Source organism: Aulostomus chinensis, chromosome 6 (assembly GCF_037954235.1).
Source record: "Aulostomus chinensis isolate RoL2024-O1b breed Wild chromosome 6, RoL_Achi_v1.0, whole genome shotgun sequence".
Classification (NCBI taxonomy): Eukaryota; Metazoa; Chordata; class Actinopteri; order Syngnathiformes; family Aulostomidae; genus Aulostomus; species Aulostomus chinensis.
Genome location: NC_141325.1, coordinates 13,030,162 through 13,055,527, shown reverse-complemented (window position 1 = coordinate 13,055,527; position 25,366 = coordinate 13,030,162). Strand labels below are relative to the sequence as shown.

Below are 25,366 nucleotides of genomic sequence, written 5' to 3'. Positions count from 1 at the left end.
TTTAATTTCATATCTTACGCATTCTCATTCAAAAGGCATGAAGATAGAAAAGGAGACAGAAAATGGGTCATGGCTATAAATATACAAAGAGAGGCAAAATCTTTACAATCTGTACCATTACATAAAAGCTAACTATTATGGACATAGCAAGTTGATTAACTAAAATAACGTTCACCAAAATCCACATTGGACACATGGAAGTTATTACATAACTTCATGCAACCACCAAACATTCGAACTGTGCCTCACTTCCATCCAGAAACAATAGAAAAGTCGGATTTATGAGCAATATCTCCCCTCCCCCTTTAGCAATGCTAAATATATAAAACTCAACCCCGGTGTTTCTCAGAATGTACTGCAAAATATGTAAACACAAACAAACTAGCCCATGTCTATACAGTTAGTACTCACGGTTCAATACAAGACGAGTACCGTTGCACAGAACTCTGACTGGTCCATTGAAAAGATGAGCACAGTGGTACAATCAAGAACAGGATGACAGAAGAGGCCACGTTGGTCAGAACTGGTCTACATCAGCTACTCTTAGGTACCCAATTACATTTCATACCCCGTCTAAAATAGATCACATTCACAGACATTACAAATCATTTAAAATTGGCACAAACTCTGGTAAAGTATATACTGATCGTGCAGATTTAGCTTCAAGTGCACAGAAGACCGGATGCTAGTGCAATAGAATATTATTAATTCATAACCACGTGGAGTTCAATGAAATAAATAAAGAAGCACGCAACTAAAACAGAAAACGTGATTTGAGTGGAAACAAGCAGCAAATACAAAAAAAAACAACAGCCATTACAGCCATAACAATAAGCAACAATCGTCAATGTTTAACATTAATAAAAGGCACGCACGCACACAGACACACACACACAGACACACACACACTATACATACACATGCCATCTATTAGCCAATATGCACATGCTGAGGCACAAACGTTTAATACGGGATCTGGTTTTGGTAGTACTGGATCATGTCGTAGGTTTTACTCCTGTAAAATAAGGACGAAACATTGATACATATAAAAAAAAAATCATTCTGGAGTACAATCTGAATCAGAAAATAAGAGGAATTTGAAACATACCTGTTGCTAAGGAAGCAGTTCTGGATGACTTTGATGATGAAGGATGCTGCTTCTTTCTCGCTCAATCCCGGGTTGAATCGTTGTCTGGAGGTGGAGGGAGGACGTGAGCAACACCAGCAGCAAATCTAAACTATTTCGTCACGTTGAGAGAAAAGCCTTCCAACTCACTTGAGCAGCTTGATGGTTTGTCCTCTGAAGCAAGGGAGGCCGGTGTCCAGCATGAGGTTCACTAAGGAGACTACGGCATCCATGTAGGGTCTAAATTCACCATTGGAGCAGGTCTTAGTCAAACATGTTAGCTAGCAATAAGTGTCACTTTTGTTCTAGTATCGCCACGTGCTCACCTGACTGCCAAGTATCCCCTCACGCACATCTCCATGAACCACTTGAAGGGTGTGGCTTCCATCTTGCCGCCCATGATCATCACCATCTCATCAGTTAGTTTTATGTCTGGTTCCCATCCCAAGTTACCACCAGGAGAACTTTCAAACATGAACCCAAAATCTGGAAAAACAAACAGACATAAAAGTTTTTACTATCTATGGTCTAATATTGTGTGAGTGAGTTGCAAATACACGCTCACAAATGCACTCACCAATGTGGATGAGGTGGCCCTGACTATCCAACATTATGTTGCCGTTGTGTCTGTCTTTAATCTGCAGCAGGAAGAGCAGCAAGCTGTAAGCCGCCATACTGCGAATGAAGTTGTATCGAGCCTGGAAGGACAGATGAAGAGTGTAGGAGGGAAGGTCAGATTCCAGATGTGCATGAATGGTGCAATCAACGGAAGCATCGCTATGAGGTGGTGAGACATTTCACCTTCTGGAATGCGAGCGTGGATTCGTCTCCATACTGGTTCCTGAAATAATCGTACATGCCGAAGTCCGTCTGCCGCCCGAGCTGATCACGTGATTTACAGTCTGGGATGCACTCGATCACTCCGCACTGGTCCCACAATAAGAAGAGGTTGTATTGAAGACAAAGTTGTGTTTTTTGAGACAATCAGCAGTTCAGGTCAGACAATAATCAAGATCTCTTGACATTTTTAAGTGAACGTACTCCAGGAGCTGTGGCCACCACCCTGTAAGGGAAGACGTAGAGGTCCAGGCCCACAAGCTGGAAGATGTTTTTAAACAGGCTGATGATCTGAAGTGCCAACATGTCCTGAACAGAAAAAAAAAACAAAAGCAATGAAGATTAAAATAAGGCGGTAAAAGGCAGCATACGTTTCAGTGAGAAGGATGAAACTGCTGACCTGTCTGCAGTCATCACCAACTTTAAAGATGGCTGCCTGCCAGCAGATTCTCTTGGCCTCCTCTTCACTTTTCCCTTCGTCCATAGAATCTGAGTTACTCCGCAGACCTGAAGGGAAGATGGTATCACACTTCGGCTGTTTGGGTCTGACGAGTTATCTGCCAGTGGATCTTTTTGTTTTTTTAAACATACCTTCTTTTTCTAGCTCCATGACTCCACATCTCTTAACTTTGAACTTGGCCAGGTAGGGAGCTTTGGCAGCACTAAACACACATACACAGCCAACAATGAAGCTTTGGCATTTTCTTGGTTATAGAGCATAAATGAAGCAGAGTTTTGAGGCCCACCTTTGCATGGGGGTTCCAGACTTGTAGTCTATATCTAAAACTATGGCCTCTGGGTTGCTGGGAAGATAACAGCCAGGTTGCACTTTGATCTGTGACATGGCTTCCAAGCAGGCCTTCTTCCTCTCCTCCCCTTTGGGAAAAGGTCTGACAGAGACAAACAAAAACAGCTTTTATAAACCGAACTAAGGCCTGCATGCATGGGTATCTGACAGAATGACTCCAGACCACATGTGACAGCAGGGCTCTGCTGTTATTCACAGGGGAGGTAACAAGATAGGGAGTAACGCAAATTTCTCCCCTGGATAATGGTAATTACATGCCTAATGATGGCAGAGGAGGATGTTGTCAGCCACTAGAGGGCAAGCAATAATGGGGCCTGTCAGAGACTGAATCATCAGCTGAAGAAACCAGAGTATAATCAGAGACACAATGGCAACAAATGCTTCATAAATTAACAACAAAAGGTGTTTCGGGATTGGGTCACCAGTGGCATGAGGCAGGGAGATGAGCAAAACATCTAAACACTGGGGAAACACTTCACAAACAAGACAATGAGGGCAGTGTTGTCTCTCAAGCATGAAAACTTCAACCATGTTGCTTCTATAAGGCTTTTGACAAAGTTTTGGCTTCATACATTTCTCTCAATGTGTCCAAGAATTTGTGAATGTGACAAGAAATTGTTTAAGAACATATAAATAGCCTAGAAAGCCAGAGAAAACGCAAAAGGTAATGGAGATTAAGATTATAATAGTGGAAAAAATAGAGGAGCAGTAAGGAAAAAAAAACATTCGGGCCCCCCGTACCTTGCTGATGTAAAAGTAAAATGCAGTTTTTTTGGTGTATTAATCTGATATATATACCCTCCAAAACAAGCTCTTTTTGTCAAAATTACAGTTTTCATGTAATTTTACTGACAAATAAATGAAACTATAAAAAGAGAGATGTTGCTATATGCGAATATGATTAGCATCATACTTGATGATGGCTGAAACGTTGGTGATCTTGTTAAAGAAGTCAAACTCTCGCTGGTAGAAGTCCTTGGCTGGTCCAGAAAGAGAGCCGGTGATCTCCTCCACCATCTGTTCCAACAGCTCACCGATGTCGGCTGCAGGAAGAGAAGAACGATCAGGGTTTTGTACATATTTTTTGTCTTTGTGTGAGGGAGAGGCAGTACTATCTTACGATCTTTCTGGTTCCCCTCCTCGTCCAGGTATATGTTGGTCTTCATGTTCCAGATGAACTGATGGGCGAGTAGCTGCGACTTTTGTGCGGCCCACAGGATGTACTCCCTCACATACCCCATCTGCAGAGGAAAGAAAAAGGAAAGTAATGGGAGTGCAACTAATGGGAGGATGATGGGTGGCAACCTGATGTAAAAATCAGAGGTTTACCTTGTCATATCGAAGGGCTTGGACAATTTGGGGAATGTAAAACAAGATGGCATCCTAGAAAATATTTGTTAAACACTCAATTGCAAGTGGAAATATCCAGTTTCATCATATTTGCCACATGAGAAAACATCTCTGATGTCATTAAAGAACTACATCATATACTGATTGTGTGTGCATACAGGTGGAAATGACCGCAGCACTTTGACCCCGTACTGGGCTGTGAGCGGGTGAGGAGGGTACATGGAGGAGAAGTAGGATAGTCCAGTAGGTGGATCTGCAGGAGCCCAGCACAGAATGTGACTCAGCTCTGGAGAGTCTGCATCGATTGTGTGCCACGTCACCAGGAACTGAAAAAAAAAATACAGAAGAAAAGTGGAAAAATAAACATAAATGCCAGAAATCGTTGGTGATCAAAACTTGGAAAGGTGCACTTGAGTCATGTGTATCAACAGTCTGATGCAAGATGAAGACCTCCATCATAACATTCTGCTAATGAGCCTCCAGAGGAAGTTGCATCTATTCGTTTCTTAAAATACTGCAACCAGCTGTGAGATGTCAAGAAGGATCATCCACTAAATCATGGAGACCTTTGGGGAAGTGGCTCTGCCTCCCTTGCTTCTTCTTTAGACTGGCTCATTAAGAGTTGACTCAGGTAGGAATAAGTGAGGAGGACAAGAGAAATCAGGAGGGAGAGAGTACACTTAACAGCCTCCCTTCTAGAGAGACAGTACACGGCTGTTTAAAGCCTTTCACTAAGCAGCAAACTTTCTTCTCTTAACTTTTTCTTTTTAGAGCTTCAACACAAAAGCTATGTAACTGAAGCTAAAAAGCTAAGGTACCAAATGATGAAAAAAATCAAGGCAACTGACTGAAATGATTCTGCTCTACTTTTTCTTCTTATCTTCTAAAAGATCAGTTATTAAAGGAGATTTAAGGGGGCTCAGTGCTGTTTCTAGTCTCAGATCTTCCAAAACTGGGCAGTAGAGTAAAGAGGCCGGCGAAGACAACTTGTCTCTCACCTTGACTGCTTCAGGAACATCACACACAGCAGCCGGATCCATCCTCACTAGACGAGTCACCTCGGACACGATAGCTTCCGTGTGTTTGAATCTGAAGAGCAAGCAACATGCTGAATATGCGTGTTCCTAATTAAAGCCATCTGAAGAAATAATTTGCACTTGTCATAACCTCGTATAACTGAAAGTGTTTTTTACTATTAAAATGACAACTAAATTATTCATCACGTTAATCACTTCATTTTGTGATGTAACGGTGTGACAGTTCTTTGTATCCCCCTCACTGTGCGTTAATGGGCGACCTTTGACCTAGTTCACTCCCACCTAGGGCCAGTAACATAGATAAAAATGTTCCGTCATCGCACCAGCTGTTATATTTGGACTAATATTGGGGGTCAAAGAGTATACGGACCATCTCTCATCAATCTTTTTCTTTACTTTCCACTTTGTGTATTAACTGCCAAAGATGTATATCATTAGTCTTGGAAAAGACAGACATTTTCATATTCAAATTTTTTTTTTTACAAAACTCTGCCATTTTGTTTCAGTTTGAGCAACATTCAGTTTGTTTTTGCCTGACAAAACAGGGCAATGATATGAAGAATGATCTGGGTTTTGGCTCTTAAATTCTTCACTTACAGGGGCGGAGGCGGAGGAGTGTCCAGGGTGGAACTGGCTATCCGATGTCTGATTAGCCTCCATGGGGGGCCCCCAATGGTGATTTGCTATTTATTACCAATTAACCAAATTAATTGTTGTATTTTTCAAGTGCACAAGCCCAGACACTGCCAGGTTGAGTGTTTTTTTGCCCACCAATTTGTGCTAACTTTGATGAGCTGAGAAAAATAGCATTGTGCAGGTACATCATTTACATGTATGGTGGTGTTATTTCATTTATTGTGCTTATGTTGATCAGTTGGTTTTCTGGTAATTGATGCTTTGGGGAGTAACTGTGGTTGGGGTGGGAATCAATTGAAGCTAGCAGACCTGACAAGCTCAGGACTCCAGTAAAGCAGCTTTAGCCTCCCCCAGTTCTCCCCATATACAAAACTATAGTTCTCCAACAATTCACTCACTGGCTTGTTTGGGGCTCAAGTTTGAAAATCAGAGAGAAAGCTATACAAGTCTTTGCTTTTCAGCTATCAGGCTCCCCAGCTGTGGAACCGTCTCCCAGTTTCAGTCCAGGATGCAGACATCCTCTCTACATTTAAGAGCAGACTTCAGACTTTCCTTAGTAATAAAGCTTATAGTCAGGGCTGCTTAGGCTAGTCCTTAGATATGCTGCTATAGGCTTAGACTGCCGGGGAATCTCCCATGGAGTACTGTCCTCCTGTATGTGTTATACATATATCTTACTCACAGATGTTACTACCTCATCTTCTTCTCTGGAGCCTTTGTGCTTCCCCACTTCCCAGACCCCTGACCAACACTACTGCTGGAGGAGGCTACAGACCTGAAGAGGCTCAAGCTGCCACCCTTAGCATCACCTGTTCATGTCCCTGTCTGTCTATCATTCTCTCCCCCTTTCTCTCTTTCTTTATCTGTCCTTCTGTATATCTGTCTTTCTAAATGATCTGTTTTCATCTCTGCTCCGCTTTCCTGCTCTCTTTCCCCCCAACAGGGCAAATGAAGGTTTTCGTCGCCTCTGTTGCAGGAGTACAGGTGTAAATTCATTGAAGGAGTGTGGTGCGAGACTTGCTCTACTTGTCAAGTGACATGAGATAACTTTTGTTGTGATTTGGCGCAACAAAAATAAAACTGACCTGATGAAATGTGGTTTTCAATAAATGCTGTCTCTTATTCACCTTATAGTTTCCTACATTATCTACATAATTTTGTCACATAAATGGACTGTTTTTATGATTTCTGTGTACCTGGCAGGCAGCTGCAGTGCCAGGTAAGGTGCTATGCTCCACGCCAGGTTGACATTGTCCTTCCACTGCTTCTCAGTCAGACTGATATATTTTGACCTCCAGTTAGCAATACTGGTCTCCACTGACTGTTCCGTTGCGATAGCGAGCTCTTGAGTTGATAAGGGGTTGTACCATGTTGTCAGCCGCTCGATCTCACTGGCCTGAGTAGATACAGGAAATAGAGTTGGTCCAAGAAGGTGTTAAGAACAAAGCACATACTAAATATTTGTGAATATAAATAGTTTTAGAGAGAATATAAATACCAGTAAAGCCAGTAAAAGTGTTCGCCGTTTCATGTAGTACTTGTGCAGCTGAGAGCCTCTGTTGCTTTTTTTGGACAGCCCTTAAACAATAGAGGGGAAATATATTAGCAATGTATCATTGCATATTTTGATCGTGTGTTGGTGGTGTGTGTTTCACCTGATTTTTTGGAGATAGTAGACATCCCAGAGGACAGAGGGTAGGTGTTGATCCATCCCTGAGCCACCTGCTGCCTCTGACCCACCGCTGCATCCAGACTGCTGCGGCTATCTGTCACTGCTACCACAGACAAGCTGTTCACCGACACGTCTTGAGGATCTAAATACGGATGAACAACATAAGTGAGGAGATTTAACCTTCAATTGTAACTCAAAGATTGTCTCAGAAAGCTTTGCGTGCTACAAGTTTTAACAAATCAACTACAATCAGACGAAAATAATATACTTTAGGGATCAAAGCTTCAATACCTGGGGGAACCAGCTGGTTAGCAGCCAGATACTTCTTATCCGACTGCAAGCTGGCGTAGAACTTGATCATTATACTGATGTCTTCTCTCAGCCTTTTATCTGTCTGAGTGGGAAATTTTGGACTGACACTGTAGAAACAGAAATTTGGCATTAAGTCAGAAGGCAGACATAGTTTTTTTCTACTTCTCTCTTTCAAGATTTCAATTATTCCCACCTGAAGTAGTCAGAAGCTGTGGAATAAATCTTCTCTCGCAGCACGTTTCTGATGGTGGCGTTAGTCACAACATCGGCGTGCAGAAGAGTCAGACCCAAAGTCAGCAGTCTGGAATAAAAAATAAATACACAAAATATTTTACACCTCAATACTAAAGCAAAATGTATACTGATTTAATTTGTTGCAACACTAAAACACAACACCTAAATCTTGGTCCGATAGCGGCAACATGCGTGTTCAAGCTGCTTTTGGCTCCTCCGACACTCAGTGACAGCGACCTCTGCAGGATAGTGATGAAAATCTCCACCTGGTCAGCACTGCTGTACTTGGCTATCTCAAACCTCTGTACCAGAAACTGGAGGCAAGAATAAAATGGGGATTAAGACAAGATGATAGCTTTAATATTTTATGGCCAACAGTTATCATTACATATTTGAATGAAAGTCAATTTTTAAAGCAACAAAAAGCGATAAGGTTTCAAATGTTGGCCCATTGTAAGCATCAAAATTGTTCATTTCAACAACAATTAATTCTTCACCCACAGCAGGTACTAACCCCAAACACTGGCTCTAAAAATAGAGGTAAAGTGGCACTAGAAAGAGCAAGAACTTCTCCAGGAGGAGGCAGTAACTGACCTCTATCCACAGGAAGTGAGGCATGATGTCAGGGGCGCAAGGTGCAGGCTGGCTCTCCTCAGACACAGCCAGAGGTCCTGCTTCTATCTTTGCCTCTGAAAACAAACCCATCTTCTGCTCAACTGTCATCTGCCAAGCTCCTGCCATCTCACGCATGAACTAGACAGAGAGAAAAGAGAATAATCTCTAAAGTCTTTAGTACACAATTCTAGGTTTCAGGTCAATATACATCATTCATTATGCAAATGATTGCAGGATGAAACGTAATACGTACGGGTACTTCCACCCCATTGTGTGCAGCCAGGAGCCACTCCCAGCAGGCAATAGCAGTCTCCATACCATGTTCTGTAAACATCTTCAGAGGAGACCAGCACAGGTGATGCAGGAGCTGAGGATCGCAGTCTGAAAGATTATCGAGCACATAGCAGAAAAGATTGAATGAAGTAAAACACAATGTTAATCATAACGGAGAAGATTCTGCCTTTCAAGTGCACATAAATAGGTGTCTTGAGCTCACACTTAATTACTTCTCTGTGACTTCAAAATTTAGAAAGAGCCAGCAATGTAAATTTAGCTTGAAGCTAATGGAGACTGAAGACTAGCAGCTACAGCAACAAAAATGTCTAAAAATGACCCAGTGACCTCAGTAACCCTCAAGTGAGGGTTACTGAGCCTACGGATGAAGAAAGAAGACATGGATTATACCAGAGAATGTGTTTCATTTCACCATTATTGCTTTTGTGTAGTTTTGCTGTCATTTGGCTTCAAGCTATACAGGCGTGACTGGATCTTTCTGCATTCTGGTGTCATAAAGTTGTCATGCAGGAGTAAAAAAAAAAAAATGTTGTGAGCTGAATATATCTATTTGAGAAACTCACTCTTGGTTGTTATGAGTAAAGCAGCCATCTTGAACATGGCCTGTGTAAAGGCCTCTGGATCTTTTTTGTCCAGAGCGCTGGTCATCTGTTGTATCATCAGCTTGTTGAGGTCTGACTGGCTGTGTGTTGCTTCAGAAAATTGGATCATACCTGCCACCTAAACATCATATATAAACACAATTATATATACACTAAATAAATAGTAATGCTTAATCGCTATAAGCTGCTGTTACAATCAAAATGTTGCCTAAATTACTGTTGATAAAGTCCTTAATATTCATAAAAACTTGAACACTTGTGAGGCATATCTGTTGTCCTTTAAGACTTCTTCATATATTGATATTTGAGAATGTTTTTACCTCTCCAGTATAGCGGTTGCGTAAATTGAGAGATGCCATGAAGTTGGAGTAATCCTTTTTCACACAAGCTGGTCTCCCTGTCAGCTGGGTGGTCTGGTGAATGAAACAATGTAAGAACAAATAAGAGCCACACAAATATGCGAGCGCACTGTAACCCTTCTGGTGACTACTGAGGGTGTCGTGCCTTAGCCCACTCTCTCTGCATTCATTGTTCAGACCAACCTGAGGGAAAGCAGCCTATGGTTGGGCACGTGGTAGAGGAGGGCGTGAGCATAACCAGTTAGCCAAACGGGCCACCAGTCAGTCAACCAACCCACCGTCCATTGCAGGTAAGTAACCAGGTAACCAGCAAATCCGTAAACCAGCCAAGCAACCAGGTAGGTGGTTTCGATGCAATTTAATAAAGACAAAATACAACAAATGAAGCAAATGAAAGACAGATATAGCGGAACGTAAGGCCAAAGAACACATCACAAATGGCACATAGCATGCAGAAAAACATCACACAAACTGAGAAGCATGCACACATGGATGTAAACTGTAAACAATTAGTGTTTACAGAGTGTTAACAAGTCGTATGAAACACATAATAAATCATGTATGCGCTCAAAAGGTACAGTGTTAAAACCTGCAAATGCTTTGACCAAGCAACTAAATGGCACGGCACATTAAAAAGCCAATAAGGTTGGACAAAAATGACAAGCATTGTTAATTGCGCCTTTAAATTTTGTGTTTTTAAGTGTGTCACAAAAGTGATACATCACTTCAGAGATCCTTGTTAAACTGAAAATACTGTAGCGGGTTTTTTTCTTTGTGTTTGTAAATGTTGATGCGTCTCACCACATTTTTAAACGAGTACTGTTTTGCAGCATTTAAATACTCAAATTAAGATGGTGAATCAAAGTAAGACAGTGAGGGGAAAAGTTTGTGTGCAGACATTCACAGCCTGCAAGTGCCTTGAGTGACTCACGCCCAGTGTGGTACTCTGTCGGTTGTAGCCTGCGAAGTGCAGTATGCTCTCTGTAGCCATGGCCAGGCCCGTGTGCTGCGACAGTCCTGACACCCAGTTCTGATGCTTGTTCAGGTACTCCTGCACGACCACAACAGATAGTATATAAGGATGAATATTCAAAATGAAGACAGAGGGAATATATTTACGAGGAGATCTGTACTTTGAGACGACATGACGGCAAAGAAACTGACCTGTAGGTGAGACTTGGTGACTGAAGGGGCCCATTTCATTGCTTCTTTCAGGATCTCACCACAGCGAGCAGCAAAGTCTTTCACTATGCTCTGAAATGGCAGACCAGGGAAGAGTTATGATTTAAGAAGAATGAAAAAAATTGTAAATAAATCAGTTTTAATGATGGGCCAGACAACAAATCCTTTTTCCTACTAACCAAAAAGCAGTATGGCAGTTTTTAAAGTCTGATTCATAAAGTTACCAAAGTGAACATTTGTCCTCTGGATTTTTAATACAATGGGGCATGGACAGTTATGCATAGGTGGAGATATTAAAGGAGATGCACGCATGTTGCAACTACAACGCCCAGGCCTAATATGTAAGTAAAGAAAGAGAACACTGCTATCCTTAAAACTGGCACTGTGCTGCCATCTAGTGATCACGTTTGTCATTACCAGGCCAAACTAACCTCTCGGGCCTCATACGTGTCAGGAACCGTGATCCTGTACGGAGTGTCTGGAATGTCATAGTACGGCTGGTCTTTGTGGATGTCCTGAAAAAAATGGAAAAATAAAATGAAATTAATATTCTTGATCATGTTGGGGATCAAAACAAGAATGGTTCTGTTTCAACTGTCCCTCCTCTAGTACTTACAGCACTCAAAGACAGAGACAGAGTTTGTAAGATGTCCAACATGGTCTTTAACACACGGCCATTCCACAGAAGATGTGGGAATCTGGTAAAAGTGGAGAGACAGAAAATTTAACTCATATAGGAACTGCTTCAAGTGCTGATACCTACAGGGGAGGATCATCACTTACGTTTCAGCCAAACCGGAGAGATATTTGTCCGCTACTCTCCGGATTCTTTTGTGAGTGTGGTTAAAGTTAATTAACAAGAATTGAGCATGTCGCTCCAATTCCTCCTCATGCTCTTTAGTCTTCGGCTAAAACAGAAATACACACTGATTGTTAAAGACTGAAGAATAAAACATCAGTAAATATGTTAAGTCCTTTTAAGTTATTTGCCATCCAAGAGACACACACCTTCTCTGCCATCATCTGGAGGAAGACATCAAACACCTTATCGCCAACACAAATTATGCACTGCATCATACCTAAGAAGAGAAAAATATACATTTAAAAAAAACATCAGCATAACAAACAGGACAGTCAAAGACGTAGGGATGCAAACCCCTCACCAGATTTGTCTTTCTGGATGGCTTTGTCTTCCAGGTATCGAAACATGACCTGGAACCTGTCAGGGTCGTTTGATCGCAGCATCCTAAGAGTGCAAGTAAAAGGAAGACATTACAAAGCTGATATGATGACACATTATATTTGACTTGTGAGTGTAATTGCCATAACCTCATGTATTCTAGTCTGTAGACTGAGAGCAGGTACGTGGACATGGCGAAGTCCAGCTTGTTGATGAGGGCGGATCCTTCAGGCGGTGGGTCAAGAAGATTACTGATGGTCGCCCGCAACTCACTCAACTCAGCCTGGAGGACAAAAAAATAGCTCCTCTATATCCTAGTATAGCACTATGCAAGCCTCTGCATGTGTATATCAGCAGCTGATCATGTGATAACTGACATTAAACTAATGTTGTTGACGTACTAATAGTTGATAATGACAACAATGACCTACCACAATGTGTGAACTAATATCTCATTTTGCATAATGTGATTAAGCTATTACATCACTGGTTGGGTAAAAATGTTGCTACCAATAATGTAACAATTCTACAGATGTTTAACACTACCGGTGTGACTGTGTCATTTTTCAGGGCAGAGTTGTACTGCAGTTCAGAGCGAAGAGGTTCTCCGCTGGGGAAGGTGAGAAGAGGAGACTTGGTGGCGATCTCACACACTCCTTCATACCACTCCTCAGGCCAAAGCCCTGAAAAGACAACATAAATAGGTTTTAAAGCAGCGAACCACGTCACCACTCTGTTGCGGGATGATAACTCTAATGTGAACCTCTGACCAGCCATAACTTTTATTTATTAATGTGTGAATGGTTGTCTGTCTCTATATGTGAGCCCTGTGACCGGCGACCTGTCTAGATTGTACCTCTCCTCTCGCCAAGTGATATTCCTTTGTAATAAAAAGGTACATTCACATAGACGTCTTGACAATCTTCTTGCAACAGCCTGAGCAAACAGTGATAAAAGATCAATGAGCCAGAAAGAGCCATGAAAACCAATACAGCTCACAGGAGCTGAGTTTCAAAACTATCTTCCATCTATGTCCTATCTAATCTATCTTTGAATATTTCCTCTTACCTGATCCTTCCACAGCAAAACCCATGACCACAGAGTATAACCAAAAGTCCCGAAACAGCTTCTGTAGGCGGGGCTTAGCCTCCTTAATTGGTGGAAGCCGTCTGGTTAGCTGTAAATGAGAGCACAAGTAATGTTGCATTAGGAAAAAAAAGATATAATTCAGATTAATGTCATTCTAAAAGAATAGTTAATTGTAGTAAATAGGACAAATTAAAAAAAAAAAAGACAACCTTAAAATACATATCTTAAACAATCATAAAACAACTGCAAAATCTCTTATCAGATTACAAAATATCCCTTAATGAGAAGTCATATACTTAAGAGATGAGCTGAATTGTGAAGAGTTAAAGATTCAGTCACAGCACTTTTGGGTCTGTTTGATTTGGTCTATTTGTACAGCAGGCGACCACGTCAAAGTTCAGTTTTGTATTCAATTCTCTGCTCTTTGTCACACAAAACAAAACGGCATAACTCACCAGCACACAGTAAAGGTAAGACAATCTGACTGTTATGAAGGACATTTTTACCTTAAATCCTTTACATTTTTAGCCAGTGAATACAATACGAATACAAAACAAAAAATTGTATTGCGTGTTTCTTAGGACCTTATTCCAGCCATTCTAAATGACTTTGTCTCATCCAGGCCTTAGGATGTGGGTAATTACAGTCATCTCTCTGGCTCATCTGCTGGTCAGTCCATCTCTCGCTGGGCTCAAAGACCTCAGTTCACACTTTGCTGACCCAAGCCCAGACCCTACAGGTTTAGGGAAACAGGGGGCAGAGGATATAGAGGACATCCCCTTGGATTTCCACAAAGAAAACACTGTCACTAATGACCTGATTTTTGACGGCTTTGAGGATGAAGACTACATTGATTTTGATGCATTCCTGGCTTTAGGCAGCGATGACTACAGGTGAGTATTTGTTGTGACTTGAACGATTTGTGCTGATCTAATAGATTTGCCATAAAGCAAATGTACACATAAAGTGTCTGACTAGTTGGATGACGGCTGTTTTTCAGTGAGGGGGATGAGATAGACGACATTGCCACACCAGCCCCAGACATTGACATATTTGCCGAACCCTCTGACCCAAAGATTCGTCGTGCCAGACTCTTAAGGCTGTTCCACAGTCGCTCTCGCCTCCAACGTCTCAACATCGTCAATGCCCATTTTGGTTTTAACCTTTACCGAAGTCTTCGTAATGATGTCAACCAGACTGACAACATCCTCCTTGCGCCTGCTGGGATTTCAATAGCTATGGGCATGATGTCTTTAGGAGCTGGACCTGGAACCCACGATCAGATCTACAAAGTGTTGGGATATGCTGAATTTGTTAACGCAAGCACTCACTATGACAACACAACAGTGCATAAGCTCTTCAGGAAGTTGACACACAGGCTCTTCCGGAGAAACTTTGGTTACACGCTGCGCTCCGTAAATGATGTCTACGTAAAGAAGAACATCACAATTAAAGATACTTTCCGTGCAGAGTCAAAAGCCTTTTACTTCGCAGAGCCCCAGTCAGTGGACTTCAAGGATGCAGCTTTTTTGAGCAAGGCTAACCATCGCATCCAAAAGCTAACAAAGGGACTTATTAGGGAACCGCTCAAGAGTGTGGACCCGAATATGGTGCTGATGCTTCTCAACTACCTGTATTTTAAAGGTGGGAGAGCACTTGTCAAGAAACAGTAAAATATCTGCTTTATTTGTGTCACTTAATTGATCTTTCCTTGTATGAACAGGGACATGGGAACAGAAATTTCCCAAAGAAATGACTCACTATCGCAACTTCCGCGTTAATGATAAGAAAACTGTACGCGTGGCAATGATGACCAACAAAGGGAACTACCTCGCAGCAGCCGACCACGAACTTGAGTGTGACATCCTACAGGTGGGTGACTTTATATGGGGGTCAGGAGATGAACTTGTAGTCAAGATTGGACCTCCAGTGTTAAAAGATTTTAAACAGTTATCCCTACAATTACGCACATACTGAGAAAAACAATGGTGTTTTTATTTTCAGCTCCCATATTCAGGGAACATTAGCATGCTCATCGCCTTGCCTAGAAAGATCACTGGCATGAGGACCTTGGAGCAGGACATCTCCCCCACCGTTGTCAACAAGTGGCTCAAAAACATGACAAACAGGTCCGCAGCTTTCTACAAAACAAATTAACTGAAAAATAATCCTGGTAACTGTTTGAATGGGAGCTCAGCAATTGGAGATGATAATATTTTTGATGTCTTCCTAAAGGACTCGTGAGGTGGTGTTACCTCGCTTTAAACTGGAGCAGAACTATGACTTGATTGCCAATTTGAAGGAGATGGGCCTCACTGACTTGTTCCAGGAGAACGGCGACTTTACTGGGATGACGTCTGAAAAGGTTGCCATAAGCCAGGTGAGCAAATGAATATCAGAAGTAAACCAATAAGCAAACTACTTTAATAACTATATAAAAAATGACGGACACGCTTTCATCTTCCAGCTGAAGCACCAGGGAACCATCACGGTGAATGAAGAGGGGACGGAGGCTGCGGCTCTGACCCAGGTGGGCTTCATGCCTCTCTCTTCTCAGATCCGCTTCACTGTGGACCACCCCTTCCTTTTCCTGATCTACGAACACCGCACAGACTGCCTTGTGTTTATGGGACGAGTATCCGATCCTTCACTGAACTAAATTTGCAGTCTTGCTATACGGTTAAAATATTCCTTATGAATTCCAAAGTATGGTATTGTACCTTAACTGTTTTTGAACACTGTGGAGGTCTTTTCAAAATGTAGGGGTAGTACAACAGGGAACTGTAATGTCAAGTAATGAGCCTTTATGTGCAGATTTTTCAACAGATTCAGCAGGTCTAGCAAGATTATCTCAAAGAATGCCTGTTATCTTTCTGTTTTATCGTTTGTAATGATGTTAGTGAAGAGATGTCTTCAAAAATTACATTGAATAACTGTCATGGCCTTATTGCTGTACTGTACAAATTATAAAAGGGTTTGGAAACCCTTGAATTGAAGGTAAAAAAGTGATAATAAACAAGTATGTAAGAAAACTATACTAACCATTACAATATTATATCTACATGAAGGCTGTAAAAATAAGATGTAGAATACTACATAATTAGCAGTACTGATTGGTACTGATCTGTACACACATTTAGTAGAGGATCTAGATGAAAACCATGCAGCTGTGTAATAGTGCCACAGATCTTTGCACCGCAGCCATCAGGGTAAATATTTGTTCATTGCAGTACATGTTGTAAACTAAACCCTTGGATTCATCGCTAAGACCTCCAAAACTCTTGTAGATGATTTAACTTTCCTCCATATTTTAATGCCAACTCTTGTAGTAAATGAACTCACCACAGCAATCACTGGAATGAGGACTCCGAGGTTTCCTGCACTACTAGATGCCTGCAGGAGATAAGCAGCATTTAAAATCTTTACCAACTAAACCCTGGTGTTGTCAGATCTCTTGTGTTTAAATCCTAATGTAATCAAAGACGTACTTTCAGCGCCGGTCCCTTGTCCGAGGCCCTCTCACTGGCTCGCTTTCCTTCCAGGCCCAGCTGGACAAACAGTTCTAAAAGGTTCACCATCAGTTCATCCACCAACTGCTCCCCCTGCAGGTTGGCAGCAATATTGGCCAGAGCATTTATCACTGCCAGAGAGCAGTGCCTTCAGAGGAAAGAGCGTAGCAGAGATTATCACAAGCACTACTCAGCACACACAGTGCTCTCCATATACACATGACTACAAAGACTTTTTCTTTTTCAATATAAATACCTTTTATCTGCCAAAGCAGGTTGCATTATCATGTGTGTGACATGTACAATGGTTCATTTGTCAGCAAATTGCACAAAACTAGCAATGAAATTTGGTGAAGGATTGTAACATTGTCCAAGAAAGACATTCAATTCTGGGGCACTGAAATCCCCAGCAGCATTATCAGAAATGATGTTAAGGTTTTTGGATTTGTTTGTTTGTTTGTTTATGTGGTTTTGATATCTTTATCACCCTTTTTTTCCCCCGGGCGACCTGTCACGTAACACTGACATACTCACCTATAGCCATGATCTCTGTAGTCTTTGGTAGCTGAGTAGACCACTGAACTGGCCTTCACACTGATCTGCTGGAACAAGTTCCACACCTCCTGGTAGATGTATTGCTACGGAGCACAGACGGAGACATATTCAGTTCTGCAGCAGTTTCTTTTAACTCTTGATATGGAAAAATAAATAAATAAAAAGCCTATTCTTTCCACCAATTTTTCACCGATCTACATTATATATGTCCTATACTACAAAACAAATGTTTACCCTTACACATACACAACATTGAATTAAAATGTTCTAAGAAATACAGTTAAAAAAACATTTTTACAAGGGGAACATGGTACAGTGCGAGATCAGTATCATCAAGGCATTTGCATTTGTTCATCATCTGCAGTACAAAGTTAGATCTATTTCTAGTGCTTTGTTAATTATAACCCGTTACACCCCGAGTATGCTATTTGTTACCAACACCCCATTACTCTACAGTGAGGTGTCAGCTGGAATACTGACACATCTGCACACCGAGAACAGCAGAACAGCAAGGACAAATAAACAGATGCCAGAGAATCTGCAACGATAACTGTGCATCAGTCAATCTGGATGAAAAGAAACTCTTTATTTCTCATTACATTGATCTACTTTTCAAATGTTGGAACATTTACACAAATCCAATCATGTCAAACATCCATTTTCAAATGGAACAGGGTTTAAAAAAATAAATAGAAGCGAGATGGTCTCAAATGTATCATTTTCTGAACTCACATTTCCTGTGATGACCATGCAGCCAAGCTGGTCTACGATGAGAACATCCAGCTGAGATGGAGGCTGGCAGAACTTTTGCTGTAAGATTTGTAAGATGTGCTCCATGACTTTTGGAGTGTCTCTCAGAGCCACTGCAATGTGGCCCAGTGATCGGATGGTGTGATCTGGGATTAGATGCGCATCCCTAACAGAGAGACAATGTGGTTTTATAAAAAGCTGATAATTTTTGTTACGTGGGGAAATATTCAGATCAATCAAAATAACGTTATCGCTCACTTGTCATTCTCCTGCGAAATGTAGAGGCGGTTGGACAGACTCGCCAGAAAAGCCTCGACGATCACATGGTCCATGGTCAAACCTGCTTTTAGACATCTAGACAGAGAAAAACACACAAAGATGTTGTCAAGATTTAGGAGCTATTCTGGTATCAAGGCTGTGCCAAGGCTGTGCCAGGTGTAGGTGTCTAACCTGCAGATGTTTTCGATGGAAATGTCACGGAGCTGCTCGTACATGGAAGGCTGGTCCTTCCTGTTTGACAGAAGGTTGAATGTGGCCTGAGAATGCTCATTGGTCACGTTGATCCGGATTTCTCCTGTACCTTAATAATGATAATGATAATGATAACAGCAGACAATTCAGTTCAAAGAGCTTTTTTTTTTCTGTATTCCTAAAAATAGCAGCTGATGCATGACGAAGCACTACACCATGGAAAAAACAGTAACCTGAATTGAGTTTCCAATTGAATCTGTAGCTGCTTACCAGTGACCACTGTGATCAATAGTGGAAGAGAAAGAGATGTGACACGGTGCTATTGATGCACATTTGTCACGGGATCATCAGGCATCTATCCGATCATTTGTGCTGAGCTGCTGCACTTGTGCCCAGCTTGATGTATTTTACAGTCATTCTCTAGTCAATTTCACGTTAGATCCTGTTGAGTTTAAATCCTGAACTTAACTCTAAGAGGATTTAGTCTGATTCAGCTGTGTAACTGTACTAAAGATATTGGTGAAACATTATAGATATGAAGTCAGCTGTGTACCTGTGCTGTACTGGCTGTGATACTTATAGAGCTTTACAAGAACAGGGGAGGGAACCACCAGGAAATCCCTAAGAGAGGTTGTAGCAGAATGAGCCACCACCGGAAACCTCTCACACAGGCGGCCCAGGCCCTGCAACCCAGGGAGTGAATATTTACAATTAATACAACAAATAATACAGTGACACAGCTTCCAAATCAAAAGTTGTACTCTGAAAAATCTACTGATCTAGAAGATTGCATGATATTTCACCAAGTGTAACTGTTTTGTTTTTCTAGACTGTGGTCATGTACCTGTAGGCAACAGATGAGCAGAGGCATGTGAGCAATGATGACTTTACTGGAGGTTTTTGACTGCAGTTTTTCTGACAGTTTGGTGCACAAATTCTCAGCTCCTGAGAAAAAAAAAACACAGAGGGAGGAAAGTGATGCCACCAGTGAAGAGCATCTATCTATTTGTGACACCAGAACACTCGTTTTTGCTCTCTGCTACAATTGATTACCTTGCTCATCTTTGACAGCCCACACCATGAGGTCCACGCAGGCAGCGTTGGCTTGGCAACGGAGCTTGAGGGGGCTTTGTTCCCCTGGCAACCCCCCTGTGTCATGAAGTACCCGTTGCAGCTCTGATTGACTGCTGCTAAATTGCTCCAGGACAAAGTCATGCACTTCTCTCACAAAAGCTGGTTGCAATGCTGTGATATGAGAAGTATTGTGAAGACAAAAAAAAAAGACAGCATTTTAATTTAAAGGTTGTCTATTTACTGGACTAAAAATACACAAAATGTAAGTTTGAATACAGCTATTTATCGTGCTTCACCTTTCATGTAATACAGTGTGTCTCGTAGCATTTTGAACACGCACACGTAGAGAGGATCACTGAAGGTTTTATAATAGAGGTTGATTCCAGGATTTGACTTGACAACAAACAGAAGAGACAACAAACATGATTATATAACTGATAGTGCCACTGATTGAACTTTGAAGAAGTTGGCCAGTAGAGACTGCGTTTATAGTTACCTCTATAACTTCAGTCATTGTGGCATCGATCGTTTTCAAAAAAGAGTCCGACACGAATACCTTCACCTAAAAGTGGGAAAAAAATAAACAAAGTACAAGTAAAGATAGAGGCATGAAGTAAATGGATGAGGTCGGTATTATCATCAAAGTAAACTGTACCATGCCGAGGAGCTGACGGAGCAGGTCCACCGGCACCTCAACCTCATTGTCTCCTGTTCCCATGAAGACAGGGGACAGGGAGAAACTAGAGCTGATTGTGGAGAAATAGTATTCAGGGTCAACTGTGCTGCTGTCTGGGAGGTAGGTGCCTGCAATCAAGAGACCAAATGATGTTAAAGGCAACACACGACTTGCTCTTACATAACTTGTTGCAGTAACTTCTTTATGTAGACTGCTGTCAATGGATAAAGCAAAAAATAGGAGATTTACAACTGCACACCTGTGTTAATATCCTACAGTTACTCTAAAATGCAGTGAATTTCTATATTTTTAGTATGTAAGTAAATAAATGAAAGAGCACATAAGTACAGAAGCATACTGCATTCACTAAATATTTTTTAAATAAAATTATACTTATCTAGTTAATTCAGAAAAACAGATTTTGCAACTAAAATTATCTCATTAATTCAGACAAGCAGGGTTATTTTTCTGAGTTCATTAAGATAATGGAGATAATTAAGAGACTATCTCGGAAATGTAGAGCTGTTTTTCCCCCCTCAAGTAAATTCAATATGCTTTCGTAGATAAGCAATGTAGGTGGTTAAAACTTGATGCTCATGCCTTAAAGTGATAAGGAAGCCTGTGTTTACAGATTCTAGGTTCAGCAAATTCAATCAAAGCAGCAAGTGTTTTACCTTCAAAGTAATGTGGTCCAGGGGCTGTGGGGGAGCAGGGGGAGTGACCTCCTAAATCTGAACAGACCTGTAGGAAGGCACATTTTAACCTTTAAAAAAAAAAAAATACTGCACATCAACCAGATCTGCTGTAACACAACACACATACACACACCTGTGCAGAAGAGGAATCCAGGTTGGTCCCAGTGCGTCGGCGCAGTGTGTCGCTCTGGCACACTGTCAGCAGTGAGGACGGCAGGATGGAGCGGAAGTCATTGAAGGATCTGCGCCGCACGCCCTCGGTTTCTTCTGTGATGCAACGGGCCTGGGGGGAGTCTTTGGGGAACAACTTGGAAAGTAGAGCCTCGTCTGTGTTGCTGTAGCGGCCGAATGCTCGGGTCATGCCGAGCAGGCTGGGCACAATATACCTGCACAGGTAGACTAGAGGAGGGAAAGAGCCACTATTAAGAACTTTTATTTTAAAATTTAGTGTGTGTGCGTGTGTGTGTGCATGTGTGTGCGTGTACCTTTGTCATGATTATCTGGTGTTTGGCACATCTCTTGCAATGTCTGCATGACTTCCATTACAGTGTTCAAGATCTAGAAGGGAAACAGCAATGAGCAATCGAACACCAATTATTGTAAAAAAAAAAAAAGTTTTAACCTTAAAAACCAGGGAAGGGCAGATCTATCTTATCTTACTACATCTTATCTCCTCTCTCAACTTTATGTCTGTTCCCTAGCAACCTGTGTTTGTCAGGCTATTCTGTAAACCATAGCAAACACACTTGTTGCAATTATCTGTGGCCCTCATTGTAAAGTAGGGAGCGTGTACCCTTCAGGTAACACCCTTCCCGTGAACACCATCAGTAAGTGGTTGGTGGATACAGTAGTTAGCTGTTAACTAAGTATTAACTAACTCTTTTTTAACGTACTCTGTTATTGCAAGGTGTTATCCTTGTATCTACTAACAAGGCTTTTATTGTCAAACCGCAACCTGTTGGTAGGTTCCACCAGACGTCTCTTCATACACGACTTTGTGTAAATCCACGATTCTGCATTTTAGTTTAAATAGGAACTCCTCATCTGCAATTTGCCCAATGTAGGTCCTAAGCTCATTTACCTTGGTAACCAATCAGTTCAAATGGGATCTGCAGATAAAGACGTTAGTTTCTGTCATGCAAATACCCAGATCCAAAAAGAGAGAGAGAGAGATTTGCACCACAATCCAGTACAAATGTTTGCAGCTCCCACTGTCAGTGGAGCAGCTTCAGCTGATCATTATAATGCACCTCCGTCTGCCCCATGAATGTCAGCCATTAAACTGACCTCCTGTCGTGAATCTGGGTCCCTCTGAGCCACATCTGCCAAAAGAGTCACTAAACAAAAGCTGAAGTTTTCTGCAACTGGGAGATACTCTGAAAACAACAACGTGACAGAAACCACAAGTACAGACTGTTAAATCTCATTAAATCAAACAGAAACACAAACATCACAATTACAATACAATATCATATCTCGTCAATAAAATCACTGTCTTAAAAAGTGGAAAATGGAGACTTCTTCATTCACCTTAAAATTCTTGTCGCGTAAACATAAAAAATGGCTACAGATGTGACTGGCACCGCTAGAGCCAGTAAAACACTGACTAAAGGGCATTTTTCAAACACTATAAGGGGATTGTTCTTACCCTTTACTTTCTTTCCCAAGCTCTCTTCGATCCACTGGACCCGCGGGAGCCCTCTCAAAAGGCTCAGCAAGTAGGAAACAAGTATGTCTTTGTGCTGCCAATGTAAAAAAAAAAGAAAAAAGGAAAAAATCCTTAAACGCTAAAAACAGCACCACTTTGTTAGTCTAGCGAGTACTGATTAATCATGACTGTGAGGTGTTTTTTTTAATTCGCTGAATCAAAAGTGAACTATCGTCTCTGCATAATTAGATGTGAGGTAAGCCCTCTACACTGTGTTTCATTGTGAGGATGTTAGAGGCTTACATGGCCAGGTGCATGTCTAATCGCCTGTTAAATCAGATTAAGGGAATAAGCTTATCATGGTGATATATATGGAGTCCTGTTAAGAGGCCAGCAGCAAAAAAGCGGTCTTAAATATGTTAATGCTTCTGTCAGCTTCTGTAGCCTTCTGAATTTTAAATCCACCCCACCATGAATCACGTGCTGCTTACATGTGTTGAGCAACAGTGAGAGGACCACACACCCACCTGTAAACCAGACTCCACCAGAAAAATAGCCAGGGCTATGACAGCATCTCTGCGACGCACATCTAGAGTGTACACACCTCGGACCTCCAGAGGACACATACATTGTAGCTTCTGGACCTAAAAGAGAACAAATATAGAAATTATTTGACAATTATTTTACATTAATGTTTACAGAAGGAAGACAGGAATTTATTTTAATATCAAATGTTTAGGTTGGACAGCACGGTGGTGAAGTGGTTAGCACTGTCACCTCACAGCAAGAAGGTTTAGGGTTCGAGCACTGGATCTTTCTGTGTGAGTCTCCATGTTCTCCCTGTTCCTGTGTGGGTTCTCTCTGGTACTCCAGCTTCCTCCCACAGTCCAAAGACATCAAGAGGGGACGAGGCTGATTGATATTCTAAATTGACCGTAGGTGTGACTGTGAGTGTGAATGGTTGTCTGTCTCCATGTGTTGGTCCTGTGATGGACTGGTGACCTGTCCAGGGTGAACCCCGCCTCTCGCCCAAAGGCTGCTGGGATAGGCCCCACGACCCTTAACAGGATAAGCGGAAGAAAATGGATGGATGGAAGTTTAGGTCTATTTTTTTTTTTAACTGACAGGGAAACAAAACAGGAACTGACAAAGAATTCGGACCAATAAGGAGAATCGATAACAGCATCATTATTGAAAAAGCTGAACACTTGTAATTGTCAGTGTTGTGTAAGTGTTTCTCTTTAAGTATGATAGCATGGGCAAATTTAGAGTTTAGATGCTTACTTAAGGAACGTGAGCTATTACATGTATCCACACTGGTCTAAAGTTAGAACCAGTTTAGGGATTAGTTGTCTCATTATTTGTATATATTTTTCTTTTTTAGCGTATCCTGTTGCTAGCTCATCCCAAATACTGGGGAGTGAAAAAAGAAAATTGTTGCATTCACATTAATGTGAAATAAGGCATATAAGCCTCAGGATACCTAACGACAGGCCCAACACAGGACAATCAGTTACTCGACTCAAATCTGAGCACAATAAGCAATAAATCTGGCTACTTTTAACCACGAACACATTAACTGATAATATTCTGCACCGAGTATACCTTTAACTCAATTAGCTGTGTAAAAGGTTCATACACATTTTTGCCAATAAATTCTCTTCACTTTTCCACTCCTCTGAAGGAATTCTTCATATATGCTCTGGAATGTGTTCACACACGAAAAAAATAAAGGAATCCGTCTCAAAATGAAAAAAAATATTGTCTTCAGATGCTCTTCACTAAACCATGAGTACTCTGATATACCAGGAATTAACTACTATTCAAGTATTTGTGAAGAAGATAACCAGTCCAAAAATTATCTGGCATTATTTATTTTTGTAAAACTTTTGAGGGCCTGGAATTTGCCCTTTTCAAATTCCTTGATTTTCTGCAGGTTTTTTTCTTGACCGTATGAAACCCTGTGGATGTTGGTTAAACACCCCTGAAAGAAGATAACAGCCCCCCCCCAGCGTGAAAACTCTCATTTCTGTAGCTCACGTAAACCTGTTTGACGGTGGTGCGACTGGTCAAGCCAGGACCAAACTAACAAGCACCGCCTGCATTGCTCTCCTTCTATTAGACTAAAACAAATTGGGGAAGACCCAGCTCTTGCAGATACATAAACACCTGTCAACTGTTAGCTTGGCTGTCACGTCAGCGATCAAAAAAAGCCACCGCCTGAGCGGAAGCGGTACACCCTTAAGTACCCTGTTGCTTATCGTTGGTGCTGCAAATATATCTTTTGGACCGGCTCCACTATCTCTTTTCTCACCTTCTCCACTGGTGCGGGGTGATGAGCAGCTAAGGAGCGGGCCAGCGACAGGACTGTGTTGAAATAAAACCCTCTCGGACCACCTCCAGTGACAGACATGTTTACTTCCACATCAAACGAGAGAAATTCTGCGAGAGAGATTCAGCTAACGATGGCAAAGCCGCAGTACGGCAAAGCGGAAGGGCCAATTTTGACTTAAAGAAAAAAAGAACTCCAATAATAATTATACATTTATATTTTTCTCTGTAATTACTTGAAAATCAGATTTTGGATTAACTAAATATTTCTTCGTTTTGCGTGATATTTTTTTTCTTTTTCTGGTATGCCTTAATTTTACTGTG

The 25,366-nt window shown here is 41.5% G+C and overlaps 2 protein-coding genes across 2 annotated transcripts; one reads left to right on the top strand and one right to left on the bottom strand.

The window, feature by feature from the left end:
- On the bottom strand, positions 1-25,182 carry pi4kab (phosphatidylinositol 4-kinase, catalytic, alpha b). The gene is made up of 54 exons (XM_086206599.1): positions 25,026-25,182; positions 23,239-23,355; positions 22,712-22,805; positions 22,351-22,439; positions 21,549-21,621; positions 21,197-21,462; positions 21,043-21,109; positions 20,348-20,496; positions 20,189-20,254; positions 19,989-20,085; positions 19,672-19,863; positions 19,463-19,563; positions 19,172-19,301; positions 18,598-18,727; positions 18,406-18,501; positions 18,130-18,313; positions 17,377-17,480; positions 16,822-16,990; positions 16,676-16,726; positions 13,313-13,421; positions 12,791-12,927; positions 12,394-12,527; positions 12,228-12,310; positions 12,073-12,143; positions 11,848-11,972; positions 11,681-11,762; positions 11,496-11,579; positions 11,047-11,136; positions 10,814-10,933; positions 9,844-9,936; positions 9,485-9,641; positions 8,881-9,008; positions 8,607-8,765; positions 8,175-8,326; positions 7,972-8,079; positions 7,758-7,885; positions 7,450-7,608; positions 7,293-7,372; positions 6,991-7,190; positions 5,120-5,210; positions 4,280-4,447; positions 4,101-4,154; positions 3,892-4,012; positions 3,685-3,814; positions 2,710-2,853; positions 2,555-2,625; positions 2,364-2,470; positions 2,168-2,272; positions 1,928-2,053; positions 1,704-1,824; positions 1,453-1,612; positions 1,277-1,366; positions 1,109-1,192; positions 1-1,015 (listed from the first exon to the last, which is right to left on the bottom strand). Exons 1-54 carry the CDS (start codon positions 25,122-25,124, stop codon positions 964-966), a joined length of 6,297 nt encoding a protein of 2,098 aa, XP_086062725.1. The 5' UTR covers positions 25,125-25,182; the 3' UTR covers positions 1-963.
- On the top strand, positions 13,711-16,611 carry serpind1 (serpin peptidase inhibitor, clade D (heparin cofactor), member 1). The gene is made up of 7 exons (XM_086206600.1): positions 13,711-13,803; positions 13,956-14,226; positions 14,334-14,977; positions 15,057-15,205; positions 15,338-15,462; positions 15,569-15,713; positions 15,801-16,611. Exons 2-7 carry the CDS (start codon positions 13,964-13,966, stop codon positions 15,990-15,992), a joined length of 1,518 nt encoding a protein of 505 aa, XP_086062726.1. The 5' UTR covers positions 13,711-13,803; positions 13,956-13,963; the 3' UTR covers positions 15,993-16,611.
- Positions 25,183-25,366: the final 184 nt, after the last annotated feature.